The sequence below is a fragment of the Meriones unguiculatus genome, chromosome 3 (assembly GCF_030254825.1).
Source record: "Meriones unguiculatus strain TT.TT164.6M chromosome 3, Bangor_MerUng_6.1, whole genome shotgun sequence".
Taxonomy (NCBI): Eukaryota; Metazoa; Chordata; class Mammalia; order Rodentia; family Muridae; genus Meriones; species Meriones unguiculatus.
In genome coordinates, this window is record NC_083351.1 from 146826166 (window position 1) to 146844881 (window position 18716).

The following is an 18716-nucleotide window of genomic DNA, read 5'->3' on the forward strand; positions in this document are numbered from 1 at the left end:
ATATATTTAAATTATTGGTACATTTTCTTTGGGTTCTTAAAATATCTAATAATTCAGAAAAAGCTGTTGTTAAGGCTAAAATTTAAATATGCTTATATATTAAATATTTAAGCATACCTATTTAGATTTTCTTCCTATTATCTGGCTCATCATTTTCACAAAGTAAATATTTTAATTTTATAATTCAGGATTTAATTTTAGAACATATACGAGTGGTCCAAGTTAGAAAGTTCCCCAAGAGGACAGATGTTAGCCTCTGTGCCAGTAAAACCTGCTTAGGTATGCTTGTATACTGTCCATGTCTTCGAACAAATAGTAATTTTTTACAGAAGCTTCATTAACAGTAAGAGGGATACTAATTTTAAAGCTTAACCTTGGATGACAAACTATTGGAAGTGTATTAGTGGTACATAGAAGAATTATATAGGATTCAAAGGAAATACATCCTTTATTAAAACTGCCATTTATACTAGAGTTAAGAGCCTGTTTTAGTCACTGAAATCTAAGATTCTCTGGAAGAATCAGATACGCAATATGTATATGAAGGTATTTTATGCATTCATATATACATGTGATCATTTTCTGTGGACTCAAATACTCTGGTTTGGATTGATGCAGTAGCTTAGCAGGTAGAGGCAGTTGCTGCCAAACCTGGTGATCTCAGTTTAATCTCTGGGGCGTGCATGGTAGGAGAGAACAAGCTCTCACGTGTGATCTGACATCCACCCAGGCACTGTGGCATGGGTGGGTCCCACTTCCGGGCCTAGTAATTACTCTGAAATGCTGTTGTAGTTGGAAAGTTTTATTAGTCCAGTATGTAAAGATTGTCTCTTGCAGCTGTTGCCACTGCAGAGATGGTATAGCTAGAGACTCCGGCGCTTTCTCCTATCTCTTTGCTAAAAGAGCAGCTTCTCTGTTGGTGCCTTCTAGGTTGGGCTCATTGGAGCTCCTGCTTCTCAGCAGTACAAACACCTTGAATCGAATTGATTCGTTCAACCTAAGCTTTGTGACACTTCAGGAATATCAGCAATGTTTTCTTTCAGACCCATGCCAGGCTAGAAGGGGACTAAAGGAAGCTGTGAAATGAAATGGGTGCATTCAATGCCATATCTAAAAGTTTGGGATTCATGACTTTCAGTGTTTTTCTTGAGTCACTCCACTTGTGTTCCTGGGTCTGTTTGTTTCTGGTTCTTTATATCCTTTTGTGTCCTGTCACACATTACTTTTATTATAGAGTATATATTTTGCCCTGAAAGTTAATGGCCTTGTGATATAAACTGTTCTAATCTAACTTTGTGAGTTTGCCTATACTGGTATTCATCTAGAACTCAGAAGTGTTCATAACTAGAACTATAAATATTTTAAATCCTTTAGGTAGTAGGCCATGTATAATCAAGATAAGGTATGGTGATCAATGTAAAAGTTAAAAGGGACTGCTTACTCTCTCTCTCTCTCTCTCTCTATATATATATATATATATATATATATATGCATTAATGATTTTTTTGGTTGAGTTGTGATTTTTAAATATAATCTTGGACTTAATTACATTTCATATTTTATAGTATACAAAGTTTAGGAAAAGATAATAGGCTGTGAAAATGATTACGATATTGAGATCTTTTCTCAGATCTTTTGCATTGCTTTTGGCAATGTTGCTAGGCAGCTGAGTATGTTTAAGAGCCGTGGGTTCTGGATCAGTCCTGGCTCTTTCCTTAGGACCTGGGCTTCCTTGGACAGGTTATCTCACTAGAGCTCAGAGACTTCTTCATAAAATGTGTATTGTGATAGCAGTGTCATAGGGTGGTTATGGAGACTTAAGCAGCTGTTAATTTATTACATTTTACCTATTCTAGGGATGGGATGGGAAGGCGGAGTGCATGCCATAGCGTGTGAGTAGAGGACAGGACAGCCTATGGAAGTCACTTCTCTCCCTCTACCACGTGGGTTCTGAGGACCAGACTGAGGTCATCAGGCTCGGTGGCGTTACTTTACCCATGATCCACCTCACCAGCCACAGCAGTATGGTCAGTATACCAAAACAGTGTAATGTTTGGTAAGCTAATGGTACAATGTAAATAGTAACAGCAGTTACTGGTGCTACATTAACTAGTTCATGTGAAGCAGTGTGTCTGATGGTTTAGAATTATTGTGCTAGCTGTAAAACTAAAAATACTTTCTAATGGAAGTTTTCTGTGGGTGCATGAGATGTGGGTGCAGGTGTTTCTGTGCTAATGTGTCCTGTGAGCGGGAGGCAGAGGTGGTGATTTGGTGTCTGCCTCCTGACTTTCCACCTCATGGGTTGACCCAGGGTCTCTGTTTGAACCTAGGACTTGGCAATTCAGCTAGTCTAGTTAGCCAGCCTAAGCAGGGCATTGCTGTCTCCTAGTGTGTGGATTGCAGGCAGGTTGCCTCGCCCACCCAGCATTTACATGGCTGCTAAGTCTCTGAACTCCTGCTCTGCAGGAGCTCTCCCAATAAGCTGGCTCCTTGGCCTTAGTCAAAGTTTTTAAACTGTGAAACTATTTTTTTAAATTTCAGAAAGACCACTTTCATATTACTTGACTTTGTCTCTGATTATACATTTAATTTAAACGTTGTTCTGGATTTTTTTTTTTTTAGGGCTAAAATCAGGTGCACGTATTTGAGTATAACATATGCTTAAGAGATTGTGTATTGAACTTTGAAGATAAAGCCTCCATTCTTTTTGCTTTTAACTCCTTGATTAGGTAGAAAACCATTATTTTTAAGATATATAAAAGTGATGTTTTTCTTGTGGGAAAATTTTCCATAGAAGTATCAAGAAATATATGTCAATAAGTATTTTACTAGTTTTTGTTTTTACATTAAATACAGTTAAATCTTTGTTGCCCTTAGCTTTAGTAGCCTGTTTTTGGTTGTTTATAACATAAAAAATGATTACTAGAGTTAGAAATTCAACCCATTGATTTTGGTCTTCTTTCTGACAGTATGATTTTGGTCTTCATCTGACAGTATGTCCGTTATATGCTTATGCATAGAAGAGTCAGATAATCCAAAATGTAAAGTAACATGGGGCTTTATTTCAGCAAGGGAAAGATTGTAGTTATTCTTATATCTGCAGACTTCTCTATTCTAAAAGTTTTTGCATTTAAAAAAATTCTCTTCTGTTCTAGGGAGAACGCTTAGTTAGTAGAGTGCTTACCACACAGTCAGGAGGGCCTGAGTCCACCCTCAGGGTGTGGTTATACGTGCTTGCAGTATCAGCCCTGGAGAGGTAGAGAGGGGATGCTGGGGCTTCAGGACAAGCCAGGTTAGCCTACACAGTGAGTTCCGACCCGAGAGAGAGAGAGAGAGAGAGAGAGAGAGAGAGAGAGAGAGAGAGAGGGGGGGGGGGGGGAGACCCCTTTAAACAATGGTAAACCGAGTTTGGTGGTACACGCCTTTAATCCTAGCACTCGGGAGGCAGAGCCAGGTGGATCACTTAGTTTGAGGACAGCCAGGACTACACAGAGAAAACCTGACTAAAAAAAACAAAACCAAAGATGTGATGGTACGTCTAACCTCTGGTCTCTATATGAGTATGCATATGTGTGTATGTGCATCTCTGTGTGAGCAAACACAATAAAGTTACATTTATAGTTGTTTCATGGACATATTAGTGTGTGACATAACCCTAAACGTGGTTCCTATCATTCATATTCTTAATTACATTCCTAATAGTTCTCTCCATATGTAACCATATGAATAAGTTGTTTAAAGGTAGTAATTTGTAGTAATTTGTTCATGGGAAAATTTATTTCTAATAAATTTGGTTGATATATAATTTACATAGTATAAAACTTACCTGTCTAAATGCACTGCTTTTCATTGTTCATTGCTTTCCAGTGAGCTTACAGAGTTGTATAGCAATTACTATAATACAGTTTTAGGCTGTTTCCCACACTTCCAAATGAAATTTGGTACTCAGAAGTACTTATTGTCTACTCCCATTCTTAACCCACCCTCCCATCCCTGGGTAACCACTAATGTACTTTGTTTGTCAGAGATTTGCCTATTCCAGACTTTCCACATAAGGAAGTCATCTAGAATGTGGTGCTTTGTGGCTGGCTTCTTTCACATAGCATAATGATTTGAGTTTTATCCATGTTATATTACTTTTATTCCCCCAATACATTTTTAAATTGTCTTTTTGAGTTAAAACTACTAACTCAAAACATTCAAACAAATAAAATGAGTAGAGGAAGTTCAGTTGGGATGCAAATTAGGGTAGAATTTCCTTCTTGCTAAGGTATGCTGTGTGAAAATAGCTATAAAGATGTTTCATTAAGGCATCTTACTTCCCAACGTTGTACTTAGTCTAGTACTGCCTAGCACCAGAGTTCATGGAAGGTATTCCTGAAGAATTTGTGTGTGAGCTGAGACCCAGTAGAAAATAGGAATGAATGATCTGAGTGAAATTGGACAAGGGAGAGTGAAGCAAAAGAATTGAATTGGGATTGTTTCTGACAAGAGCAATATAACAGTATATACAAGTAGCCTAAGAGCAAACATTTTAGGTTTTCTAGGCATAGAAACTGGTCCTACATGGCTGAATTTAAATTTAGGTTGTAGGGGAAGATGAGAAGTAAAGCTAAAGATATAACGTGTAATACTCAGGTAGATCATCAGTCACTTCTCAGGGGCACCATTTTTGGAAGAAACTATCTTAGAGGCAGAAGGAAACTGGCATAGAAGTTTAGCAGAGTAGTGAATATTACTAAGTCAGATTTGTATTTTAAAAAGCTGGTTGGCTCTGCGACCATCAGTATTTTGCCTGTAACTGATTGGTGTGTCCATTTAACACAAGAAAACAGAAACTGAAAAGCCAGATAAAACTTTCCATAACACTGAAACCAAGGATGAATTGGGTAAACACACAGCAGAAGATGGGAAAATAAAAACGAAGCATCAAAGGTCTAGAAAGGTTGATGAGATCATTGGAGTACATATTCTGCTTCAAAGCAAGAACACCAGGGCAGTGATTGGAAAAAGAACAAGAATATAAGGTTCTTCTTCTGTAAGCAGGCAAGGCTTTAAGTGGCGGGATTGGAACACCAACCCAGCCACAAAACCTTTGACCTACAGATTGTCCTGCCTGCAGCCTAGCAGAATCATCATGAAAGAGACTTCAACTGATGGGAACAAATGCAGAACATTAGGCGGAGCTGGGGAAGTCCTGCAGAGGAGGCTGAGGAAGGATTGGAGGAACCAGAGGGGTCAGGGAAACACCAGAGAACTTAGCCCACAGAATCAACTCACTGGAACCAGCGGGTTCACAGAGGTCAGAGAGCCTGTGTGGGTCAAACCTAGGTTCTCTGCATATATGTTATGGCTGAGTAGTTTGGTGTTCTTGTGGGAATCCTAACAGTTGGAGAGGGTCGGGATGCTGCTTCTGTCTCTTTTGCCTACTTGTGGGACCCTTTTCCCCTACTGTGTTGCCTTGTCCAGCCTTAATGTGATGTTATGTGCCTGGTCTTGTACTTGCTTGTTTTGCAAACAGTAACAAGTATTTGGTTGATGTCCCTGGGAGGCCTGCTCTTTTCTGAAGGGAAGGTAGATCTGCTCTTTTCTGAAGGGAAGGTAGATCTGCTCTTTTCTGAAGGGAGGGAAGAGAGGAACGTGGGGGAGGGAAAAGAGGAGAAACTGTGGTTGGAATATAATATATGAGAGAAGAATAAAAAGAAAGAAGGAAAGAAAGGAGGTGACATTCAGCAAACCTAAAACCGTGACTTTGACACAGGTAGAAATGGGGCAGATTTGACAACATAATGTAAGTAGATCAGATGACAAATGAAAGGAAGAAAAAATTAGATATTTTGTTTTGGGGTTTTCTTCCTTCCTTCCTTCCTTCCTTTCTTTCTTCTTGCTTTTTCTTCTTTCTTTTTTTTTCAAGACAGGGTTTCTCTGGGTAGCCTTGACTGTCCTGGACTCACTTTGTAGACCAGGCTGGCCTGAAACTCAAAGAAATCCACCTGCATCTGCCTCTCTGAGTTCTGGGATTATAGGCATGCACCACTGTGCTCTGCTGAAAATATTTAGATAGTGTAAAAGAACATTAGGCTATTAATACCAATAAGTGAACAGTCAATTAAATTTAAATTAGTATCAGAATACCAAGAATTAGTATTAACTTAGTATATTGATTTTCTAATATTTTTTATTTATGTTGCACAAGGTGCATGCACTCTTGGAGAGTTGTGAATGCCTACAAATACAACATAGTAAAAATACTGAGGGGTGTGTGTGTGTGTGTGTGTGTGTGTGTGAGATTTGGAAAACCATTTCTTAGTTCTTAACTGTAAGCTTTACATGACAACCTCTGTCAAAGCATCCATATATTGGACATGCCTCAGTGTTTTCATAGCTGGAGTATAATAAAAATTTTATGCTTAAAAAAAGAAAGAAATGTAGCTATATATTTGATAAGTAGAACTTTTAAGACAGAAATTTTGTGAACTTCTTAAAATACACCTTTATACTAACTTTTTATGGGTTCTACTAACCCATATAAAATTCTGTTCAAGAAAAAAAATTTCTCACCTCATAAACACCACAAAATATATTTTCAAATATCAGTCATGTAAAAAATAGTTTATGTATTCTATAACTTTAGTTGAATATATTTTATGCAGGTGGTCATGTGATAATTTAGAAAATACAAAAAGATAAAATATTACTAATTTGAAAACTGCTCAAAAAGTATACTTCTAACTTACATTCAAATATGCTTTTAGTGTATGTCTTCATTATATTTCAATTGAATTTTGTACAATTCAAATAATTCTGTCAATTATAATATATATGTCTATATATGGGCCTCCATGTAGACTAGCAGTTCTCAACCTTCCTAATACTTATGACCCTTTAATACCATTTCTTATGTTGTGACCCCAGCCATAAAATTATTTTTGTTGCTACTTCATAACTGTAATTTTGCTACTGTTATGATTCGTAATATAAATAATTGTTTTCTGATGATCTTAGGCGACCCCCTTGAAAGGGTCATTCTGCCATCCCCCCAAAAGGGTCGCAACCCCACAGGTGGAGAACCATTGGTACAGACTTTAACGCCAGTGTTTTAATCATAGGCAGCAATGGTCCCAAGTGCATGCTCAGCATTAGCATTGATACAGAAACAACTGGAGAGATCTGAAGAAAGTCAGCCATGCCTGCTTTGGGAGAGGGTCTGTGGCCATCAGCCCCGGCAGCCAGCTAATTCACATTCAGACTCAGTGCTGTGGAATACCTAAATTACCAATACTATAAAGGAGGTGAAGTGAGGTTGCTGATCCGTCACTGTCTGGCAGAAGGAATCAAAGATCTAGAGAACATTCAGAATACAATAAGGCTTTTCAACAAACAGGAAGATATTTGGAAGCCAGGAGTGGTGGCTCCAACCTTTAATCCCAGCACTTGGGAGGCAGAAGCAGGTGGATCTCTATGAAGCCAGACAACGCTACATAGTGAAACCCTGTCTCAACAAACAAAGACAGGATGTTCGGGATCCCTCATCAGTAACTACTTTCTTCTCTGGTTGTGGTGGCCAGAATAACAGCAAAGCTCAGGTCTTCCTATTCTACCATTGCCACCTGGAGGACGTGACAGTGATTGGCCTCTGACAGAAATGAGTTCTCATTCACGGGCCAGTCAGCTTTTGGTGTGTTTTGTTTTCTGCTCAGTGGCCTGGAATGTGTCAAACAGGCTAGGGGTGTCTGCCCAGTGAGCCCCAAGGATTCACCTGTCTTTACTTTCCCACTGCTGAGGCATGTGCTATCATGTCTAGATTTTTTTTTTTTTTTTACTCAGGTTTTGGAGTTAAAACTCAGCTCCTCAGGCTTGTAAGGCAAGCTGTCTCCCTACCTCCACTTTTTGTTAAAGACAATTTTCAAGTGATGCCTAAATTTTTCCAGCCTATTCCCACACTAAACACTAAGTTTGATTTTCATCTCCTTTGCTGTAGGTGCACCTCTTGGATACAAGCAATATATATTTGCAAAATCAATTTTGGTGATTTCTTGATGGTTTGAAAGCCCATTGCATGGGGAAAATTTCATCATATACATATATTCATACTATGCTGGATGTTTTGTTTCTTCTTTTCAAAACTTGGCTCTTTTCAACAGTTTTCTGAAGAGCTAAGTTGGAGAGCAATGCTACAAATTGAGTACAGTTATGAATACACCCAAGAACATTTGTTGTTTGTTTTCAGCTTAATTCGGTTGTTGTGTTCTACATCTTCTTTACTGTTATCAGTACATGAATTCGGTTTGTTCATACTCTGGACATTTGAGAGTTTTGTAGTGTTAAGCAGTCGTGCCGTGTATGCCAGTAGATCCAGACTGAATATGTGTTCAGCTTCTAGCCAGGTCCTACTTCAGCAAAATGGAGCACCAGCTCACACCACCTCCTTAAAAAAAGAGTGGAAAAACCGCCCCCATGGGCTCCAGGGACTTAGGGAATAAGGAAAAGGGTCTGAGCTAGCATGCACTGCTCCTTGGAGCCTTGTTTGTGGGAGTGAGGCTCAGCTCCTCATTGGACATGTGTGACTTACTTTTCATAGGATAATGAGGTGTGTCGGTTAGGGTTTCTATTACTGTGAGAAAACGCCGTGACTAAAATCAGTTTGGGGAGGAAAGGGTTCACTTCATAGTACAGTATGTAGTATACCATCCAGGGAAGCCAGAGCAGGAACCTGGAGGCAGAAACTGATACAGAAGCCGTGGAGGGGTGCTGCTTACTGTCGCTCAGCCACTTTTTTTTTTTTTTTTTTTTAATACCACTCAGGACTCTGGGCTCAGTTGGAGCCCTCCTTTTATATCCATAATGGGCTGGGCCCTCCACGGCAATCACTAGGAAAATGCCACGCTTGCCTCCAGGCCACTCTGCTGGGGGGTGGTATTTTCTGTTTGAGGGTCTGCCTTGTAGTGTTTGTTAAGTTGGTGTAAAAACTAGCTAACACTTGAAGGTAATCGAGTTTTTCTAGCACGTGAAACCAGCACATCTCAGTTTATCTTAGGTTGCATTACTCATCCTGTGACTAGAGACCCGTGGCCGCCTGAGTCCTGTCTTTCCCTGTGCTCCTACCTTTTCTTTTCCTTGATGAAGTCATGTATAGAACATGTACATTATTAAAATGTTTTTAATAGACAAAAGTCATTACTTTTAAGAAGTTGACATGCTTCTAAGAAATTAGCAAATGTAATATTTTATGTGTATTTAATACATATGTTACACATATATTTGGATTTTTTTGTTGTTGTTGAGACAGGGTCTTACTGTGTAGCCTTGTCTGGCCTAGAACGTACTTTGTAGACAAGGCTGGACTTGAACTTACAAAGATCCACTTGCTTCTGCCTCCCAAATGCTGGGATTCTAGTAAGCATGTGCCATCATGTCCTGCTGGATTCTTTTTTTCTTTAATTTTTCCTAACTTGATCTTCCTGAGACACCCCAGCTTATGTATCCACTGGGACCTTTACAAGTACTTGAAACAGCAACAATAGGTTCCCTAGCCAAAGGAGAATTTTGTACCCGTGCGCTCCATTTCTAGCCTGGCTGTGGTGTTGGTGACTGAGAGTAAGAGCCTGAGGGATAGGTGGTGGTATGAGCATGGAGACTCTTTCCTTTCCTCTCCTTGGGGTTGGAAAAGTTATTCCGTTATCTCCCATCTGATAATGGAGGAAGGAACAGTCGCTTCCCATAGGAAAGCACAGAAAGGCACTTTATAAGGGGAGGAAGGCTACTGACATTGAGACAGATAGCAGATGGAGAAACCCTGTTAACCTGTCAGTGCTGTGTAGTACCATTGTTCTGCAGAAACAGGAAACATGTAGGTGTGGATTATCAGTGAGCAGGGCCATGTATTCTCAGTTAGGTTTTGATTACTGAGGTTTGGCTCATTTAACATATAGTAGTTCCTGTATTTTAATGAAACTAAACACCTTTCAAATTTCTGAAAATGTTAAAATTAAAATATAATTTATAGTGTACTAAAATTTACCCATGTTTATGAAGTTTACCATAAAATTTTGAGAATCGATGTATGGTTCAGTGAATTTAGTGCATCTATAATTATGAAACCATTGCCACAGCTGAGTTCCATCTAAAAGAAAGGAACCTCACACCCACCTAAAGCCCAAGACAGGTATTTTGTGCTCTTTGTCTTTTCTTAGGCATTTTCTGTTAGTGGGATATTATACCATGTCAGTATGATGCATGTGTTTGACTTCCTTACTAAGAACATATTTTTTTCCTGAGGCCTTTTCATGTTCCTTGCATTTTTTTTTTACATGAGTTCTATAGGCAGCAACAGACAAATTAAATACTAAGGTCATGTGAGATGTGAGTAGGTTATATGAAACCAGTCAATGTAGGAAAAAAGTTACATATTAAAAGTGGTGAAAATGGAGCCAGAGACCTGATAGTCTAGGGTCAGATGGAAAGGGAGGAGGACCTCTCCTGTCAGTGGACTTGGAGAGGGACATGGGAGGAGATGAGGGAGGGAGGGAGGGATTGGGCTACAGCTGGCCTACAAAGTGAATAAACTAATTAATATAAAAAAAGAAAATGGAGCTAGAGAGATGGCTTAGTAGTGAAGAGCACTTGGCACTTTTGCAGAGGATGCACGTTGGTTCCCAGCACCCACAGGACATGTCACAACTGGAACTCCAGTTCCAGATTTAATGCCATTTCTGGCTTCTGAGAGCACCAGGCATGTACACACATACATGCAGGCAAATAGTCATATACATAAAAATAAACAAATCCTTAGCCAGGCAAGGTGGTACACACAGCTTTAATTCCAGGCAGAAACAGGCTGATCTCTGTCAGTTTGAGTGAGTTCCAGGCCAGCTAGGACTACAGAGTGAGGCCCTGCCTACAAAAACAGCTGTGGGAGATCAAAGAAATGGTTGTATTCATGTTAGTTATTCGTCTACAGAGGTTGAACTAACAGTGTCAGTATGCAATGGTTATAATTCTTAAAGGTAGAGGTTTGTTACAGACATTTGCAGCATTTAAGTAGAAAAGAAAAATGAACCTACTGCTTTCTTTTTGAATTGTTAAGGTTGGACTACAAGAGTCATTTACCCTATACAGTCTTGATTATCTTTGTCAAAGCTAAATGGCGGTGCCAGGTACAAACTACAGATCGAAAAAAAGAGAGAGGGAATGGAAACGTTTGTGTTCCTCTTGAAAGTAGTTTGTCTAATTGTAGAAAAATGTTTCTTTAAATATTTTACCAGAACATCATTTCATGCTATTGGCGCAACGTGATTAAAGTAAAATGTGAGAGTATCAGCTTGTTCTTGAGACATCTGTGTAAATATATCAAAGCAAAATTCCACATAGTTTCAAACAATCCTCATTTAAAAAAATCAAATATCCACAATTTTCACAAGGAATTACATCTGAAATGTTTATTAACAACCAGTAAAACTGGACTAATCTGAGGAAGAACTCCATTGTAGAGATTTAAGTATACCTCTCCGTACTACTCACCGTTTCCCTTCTGTGTGTCTCTTGAGGAGCTTTGAAACTGTCCCTTCTTTTCTAAATCCAAACTCCTCTGTATGGGGTTTGACTTGAAATGTGGTCTTCTCAGACATAAATGTTTGAGAAGACCACCGAGTAGGCACTACATCTGGTAGGTGTATATATGTTGGGGAGAACGGGAGGAAGTGGAGGGTGGAGCCCCACCGGCCTCTCTAGATGTAATGACATGGTTATAGTAGGAAAAGTGTTACACAGTCAGGTGTCTCTTAGTAGCTGTAATTATAGGAGAAAAGTAGAATTCCTTTTGAGAGTACCTCCTTTGGGTTCATTTTGTTGCTGAGATTTGGGGGTTATCGTGCTTGCAGTATCATCTTCTTGCACAGTAAGTAGTTATGACTAAACATACCCCATCACTTATCTCCCTCGCTCTAAACCTGTAGAGAAAGACCCTACTTCATAGCCCTGTGTTCAGTAACGAATGGTGTCTTGTGTTTGTTTTTGTTTTCTTCTAGGTTGTACTCATCACCAAAGAAAAAACTCACACCAATGCAGAAATCTGTTAGTCCATTAGTTTGGTGCAGGCAAGTTTTGGATTACCCAAGTCCTGATGTGGAGTGTGCTAAAAAGTCCCTTATCCACAAACTTGATCAAACTATGTCAGGTATGTCTATAATTTTAATTGTGAATTCATCCATTTTCTTTGGCCTGAAAGCATATACATTGGATGTGCATATTTAGGCAGGCCATCCTTGCTTGATAGTACTTCTGAATCTCACTGTATGGAGGCTGTTCATGTAATAACAGTTTTTTCCAAATCTGGAGTCTCACTGTAATGGATTATATTCATGAGATTATAAATTTTAATTTTTCTACTAATGACCCAAAACAGTTCCTAAAGTGAAAAATGTTTGTCTCATTTCATCTAAAATTCTCACACCACGCTTTGGTAAATGGATGTGCTGAGAAATACATGTGGAGACCCAAGACACATTACCTCCTCACTCAAGAAGTTGATTGCTTCTTGATTCTTCCTGTTATTGAGCTTCCTTGAGCTCAGATTCCTCATCAGACTGAGGAAATAATAATGTGTGTGAGAGAGCCTAGCATGGCTTCTGGCTCACAGAAGGTACCTGTTACTCACTTTTCTTCCTTCTCAGATTTCCTTTCCTTCCTTCCTTCCTTCCTTCCTTCCTTCCTTCCTTCCTTCCTTCCTTCCTTCCTTCCTTATTTATTTTTTTATTTATTTACCACATATACAGTGTTCTGCCTGCATGCCAGCAGAGGGCACCAGATCCCATTATAGATGGTTGTGAGCCACCATGTGGTCGTTGGGAATTGAACCCAGGACCTCTGGAAGAGCAGCCAGTGCTCCTAACTTCTGAGCCATCTCTCCAGCCCTCTCTTTCTCTCTTTCTTTCTTTCTTTCTTTCTTTCTTTCTTTCTTTCTTTCTTTCTCTCTCTCTCTCTCTCTCTCTCTCTTTCTCTCTCTCTCTCTTTCTTTCTTTCTTTCTTTCTTTCTCTCTCTCTCTCTCTTTCTTTCTTTCTTTCTTTCTTTCTTTCTTTCTTTCTTTCTTTCTTCCCTCCCTCCCTCCCTGCTTCCCTCCCTCCCATTTTAAATTGCTTTTACTGTCTTGTTTAACAGCATTCACAAAGCTTACAAACTGTTCACAGCTATTTGTGCCATTTAATGCGGCACGCCAGGGTGGGGAGAAACACAGGGAAAGTCTTGTCTTTGTATTTCTCTCAGTCTCTTTAAAACTCGCTGTTTATGGAATATAAATTATTAAGCCTGATGAGTAATTCTGGATAGGCTTCCCTTTTTTGTATGTATATGTATCTGTATGTGGTGTTCATGAGGGTGCATGCACATATGTGTGTTGGTACAGGTGCATGTATGTACATGTGTATGTGTATGTGGAAGCCAAAGGTTGACATTGGGTGTTGGCTTAGTTTGGGTGTCTATTGCTGTGGTAAAACACCATGACCAAAAGCAACTTGGGGAGGAACGGGTTTATTTCAGCTTATAGTTACTTGTCACTGAGGGAGGACAGGGCAGGAACCTGGAGGCAGGAGCCTGATGCAGGGGCCATGGAGGAGTACCAATTGCTAGCTTGCTCAGCCTTCTTCCTTGCAGCACCTAGGAGAACCAGCCCAGGGGTAGCATCTTCCACAGGGAACTGACTCCATCTCCCACATCAGTTATCAATCAAGAAAATATACCACAAGCCAACCTGGTGGGCTACTTTCTCAAAAAGGATTTCCTCATTGCAGATAACTCCAGCCTATGTCAAGTTGACTAGCCAGTCCATGTGTCTTTCTCAGTTGTTCTTCACCTTATATTTTTGAGACAGTTTCTCACTGAAACTTGGCACTCACTGATGTAGCTAGGTTGGCTGGCCATGGAGCTCCAAGGAGCTACCTTTCTCCACCTGCTTCATCACTGAGTTTGCAAATGTGTAATGTCTTGCTCAGGTTTTTATGTGAGTGCTAGGGATCCGAAATCAGGTCTTTGTGTTTGTAGACATAAAGAAATAATTTATGTGTAGGACTATTTTGCCTGTATGTATGTATATATGTACATGTATAGGGTTCACAGAAACCAGAAAAAGGTGTCAGATCCTCTGAAACTCAGTTAAAAATGATTATGAACCATCATGTAAGTTCTGGGAACTGAACCTGGGTTCTCTGCAAGAGCAGCAAGTGCTCTTCTTAACCACTGAGCCATCCCTGAAGCTCACTTGTTTGGTTTTTTTGGTTTTTTTGTTTGTTTGTTTTGTTTTTTATGTTTTGTATTTGCTTTACAGCTGTGTGGCTATAATTTTTTGCTTTGGCTTTATTATAGATACATGTGTTCTTTAGTGTTTAAGCTGAAAGTGGTTAAGAAAGCGGAGGGAAGACTAGGTAAATAGTTAAGCTGGCTTGCTATAAGCAGTTGTTACTATATGCAGATAACTTACAGGAAGTAATTACAGAGCTGCTGAATGAATCTGAGTCTTCATCTTTGTGAAAAAATGCCTTTGAGAAACAAAGCCTTTTTATATGAGTTTCAAAGATGTTTTGTCTCAGTGTGAATTGTTTTTAGAATGTTAATTTGGAACTTGATTTCTATTATGTTTGGTCTGTCATTGAGTGAAATAGATTGTTAGAAATCTGTAGACATTGTGAAATAACTGAATTTTAGTCAGATGTTATTATTAGACATTCATTAAGAGTGTTTCCAGCGGCTGAGATGAACGTGCTCTGCAGCAGGCATGAGGACTTGAGTGAAATGTCCCAGGACCCTTGTAAAAAGTCGAGTGTGCAGTGCACGTGCCACAGTCAGAGCTGGGAGGTGGAGATAGGAGCATTTCTAGGGATTGTTGGCTGCCAGACTAGCTTCAGGTTGAGGGAGAGACCCCATTTTGCGATATTAAGGCAGAAAGCAATAGAACAACCTTTGTCATTGGTAGCCCTCTGCAAATGCACCAGCACACACGTCCACATAGAACGAACACACACACAGGCAGGCAGGCTGTGTGTTTGAGCACAACTTGATTTTCAAACAGAGTAGCCTGGATTTGCTTCCAGGCTGTCGCTCTTCAGTTCTTGGTTTGAAACAATGGGAACATTTGCCAGTTGCTAACTACCAACCTAGATTTGTGGGATGCAAGTAAAGCTGCAGTATCTCAAAAATAGCGATTTTGAATGAAAGGGTATTAAAGACTGTGAGAGAACTGGAAGGTGGGTGGTGGGTGTCTGCAATTTAGTATTGGTGGGAGTAGGAAGATTGAGTCCAGAGCCATCCTGGATTGTATATTAAGCTCTAAACAAGCTTGGAGACATGATTGGGGCAGTGAGGGAATGAAGAAAGAACAGATAGGAAGACACATGCTAGAAAAGCTGGGGTCAGGTGCTGTGCACAGTGTGATGGAGCCATACCAACTGTGTGACAACTTGGATCTCTGCCGCATAGAGGGGAAGAGTTAGCCAAGCCTTGGTAGGAGGTCTTTGATGGTGAGCAGCAGTCTTGAGCTGTAAACATCAGGGAGAAGGTAGCTGCAGTTACTCATTTTTGTACACTGGTCAGTCATTCATGAACAGTCACGCTTACATACATTGTCAACGTTCACACAGCACATGAAAAGCTTTGTCATCCCCATGGGTCTGAGGCATTAGTCATTGACCTGGCAATGCCCGTGTCAAAGAGTGACACAGTCACTCAAGACTTCATTCACTCTAGAGAATTCACTCAGGGTTTCCTCAGCTCCCAGGAGACAAAAAAAAAAAAAAAACAACTGGGGCGTGGGGGAAGAAAGAAAGAGAAAAGAAAGAAAGAAAAGAAAAAAGAAAGCAAGTGCAGGGGCTGAAGACGGCTTAGTGGTTAAGAACACTGGCTGCTTTTCCAGATGGGTTCAATTTCCATCATCCACATGGCAGCTGACAACTATCTCTAATTCAGGGGCTCTGAGTCCCTCTTTGACCTCCCAAGGGCACCAGGCATACACTAACATACATGAAGATAAAATACATACATAAATACTTTTTTAATTGTAGAAGTATGTAAGACAGTTATTCCTAACCAGAATTGCATGCTATTGAGTACTGCATCTGTTCAACAATATTTACATCATAGCTACATGTACAAAAAAAATAATTATATTCGTAAATATTCAGGTACACTGTATATTTTAAATATATATGTAAAATTTTGAGGCAGGATCTCACTGTGTAGGTCTTGCTGCTTAAAACTCACTCTGTAGACCAGGCTGGCCTTGAATTCAGTGAGCTTCACTTGCCTCTGCTTAATGAGTGTTGGGATCAGAATTGTGTGTTTCCATACCAAGGCACTTTTCTACATTTTTAATGGAAATAATAATCTCTTGTAGGTTTGAGCTTTGTAGTGTTGAATTCTGCTCAAGAAGGTTGGTCATTATTATTTTTTAATGTAATTTTTGATATTGCAAAACTTAACCTAGTAATTTGAAAGATTATAGTCATCTTGTTCTGAGGGTCCTGTGTTCACCTTTCCAGCCCTGGACAGGTGCCAACACACTTGACTCACATATACATGGGTGCTAGGGATCCAAACTCCAGTCCTAAAGCTTCCACAGCAAGCCCTTTACCTACCAAGGCGCCATCTCCCCAGCTTCTCCTTTGAGTTTTTAATGGAAACTTAGTTGCAAACTTAATTGGAGCATGGGCAATTGTGTCTGAAAGGGTATGATAAACTCATTAGGAAAGCCAGCAAGATCTCTTCTGAAATAGGGGTCTTAATCTATCAGAGAAGATAGGTTTAAAAGAAAAAAATCTTTATAGCCAGCTCTTAAGACAGAAAGGAAGGGGAATGTTAGAATTTCTAGACTGACCTGGAGGAAGAGAAATTCTGAATTCTTTCATTTGAGCTGGGAGGGATTTATAAGGTAAGAACTATGTGTAAAGTCAATATATTTAACATCATGGGGGGAGTTATGAGTAATAAAGGAGATAAATGTGATATGAGGAGACAGAAGAAAGCAGCAGTGATTTCTAGGATTTCTACTTGTGTGGCAGGACAAATGTTATCACTTGTCTCAGTTACTCTGTTGCTGTGAAGAGGCACCATGACTAAGGCAACTTCTTTGTTGTTGTTGTTGTTTGTTTGTTTTGTTTTTAACTAAGGCAACTTATAAAAAAAGCATTTCACTGGCGACTTGCTTACAGTTTCAGAGGGTTAGTCCATGACCACCACGGTGGAAGCATGACAGCAGACAGGCATGGCCTTGGAGCAGTAGCTGAGAGCTTACAAAATCTTATCTGAAAGTTCAAGGCAGAAACTGGAATGGTTTGGGCTTTTGAAACCTAAAAGCCCACCTCCAGTGACACACCTCCTCCAAAAAAGCCATTCAAACTACCACACCAATGTAAAAGAGGGAAACCTACCTACTTCCCCTAGGATAAATTGATTTTAACAGGAAGATTAAGAGTTGGATTTGGTATGCTGACTCTAGGATACATTGGCCATACCCCTGGGGAGGTGCTCACATTAAAGTTCAGAGGAAAACTCAGGACTGAAAACAAATAATGGGAGTCTTTGTCATATTGATGGTCATTAATGTTGGGAATGCTTCATGTTGCACAGAAGAAGGGGTAGAGCATTTATATTATAAAATATAGTAAACGAGAAGACTGAAATTAGCAATTGTACTTCTGCTTGGGTTAACATTTCTGTGATCATGCTGCATAGTACTACATAACAAATACCTATGGAATGTGGTATCGCACAGAGAATACATATACAACCACATGATCTAACTAGACAGAAAAGTATTTTTCTTTCTCCCTAAACCACCAGAACTTTAGCCATCTAATTTGTTTTTCTTTATTAATCTTTCCAGTTTTTAATGTCTGTCCATTTTTTTCCTTTTTGTTCATTCTGGTGTTCTAGTTACTGTTTGTTACCTAGTCTAGTCTATTCATCAGATTTTCTATCACCTTTTCTCTAATATGATTGGGACACAGTGCTCTTTGCTCAAAAACAAAACAAAACAACAACAACAACAAAAAAAAAAAAACCTAAAGCTTTAACATTGCTACTGAATGGACTTCAGGTTTCTGGGCATATTGTTTCAGGACTTCCATTACATCTACTACTTTTGGGGGTTGGCAGTGGGGATAGTGAAGAAACAGGCTTTCACTATATAGTCCTAGCTGACCTAGAACACAATACATAGATCAAGCTGGCCTTCAAATCTAAAGTGATCCACCTGTCTTTGCTTCTGAAGTGCTGGGTCTACCACACCCAGCTCCAGCTACTTTTTCCTAAGCTGTTCCTTCCTGTTCTTTCCCACTGTGGGCTACTCATTTCCTTGAGCACATGCTGTTTTTAAGAACTCTCTCTCCCCAGCCCCTGTCTAAATGTGCTCTAGTATTATAGCTTGTTTGTAAATAGTGAAAAAGCTGTGTAATAGAGGAAAGAAATATCCATTTAAGAATTGCTTTTCTTTTTTTTTCCCTTGTATGTGATTTCACTTGCTGTCTCAGACTGACACTGTAAGACCAGGCTGGTCTTGAACTCATAGAGGTCTTCCTTCCCTCCTGCCACTCCCCTTTCTCGCACTTCACTTCATAACTCTTTGTGTGTGTGTGTGTGTGTGTGTGTGTGTGTGTGTGTGTGTGTGTTTTCCAATGAAATTCATTGTTTGTTAAGAGAAGTGTGGGTACCTTACTAGTAGCTACGCTACTGA

General features: G+C 39.6%; 1 protein-coding gene across 2 annotated transcripts in view; it reads left to right on the forward strand.

The window, feature by feature from the left end:
* Slain2 (SLAIN motif family member 2) overlaps window positions 1–18716 on the forward strand; it is a 69622-nt gene that overhangs the window by 18289 nt on the left and 32617 nt on the right. For both annotated transcript variants that reach the window (XM_021653954.2, XM_021653955.2), the window contains exon 2: window positions 12027–12175. In XM_021653954.2, the coding sequence (XP_021509629.2) occupies window positions 12027–12175 (149 nt within the window). The remainder of the gene's footprint in view (window positions 1–12026; window positions 12176–18716) is intronic.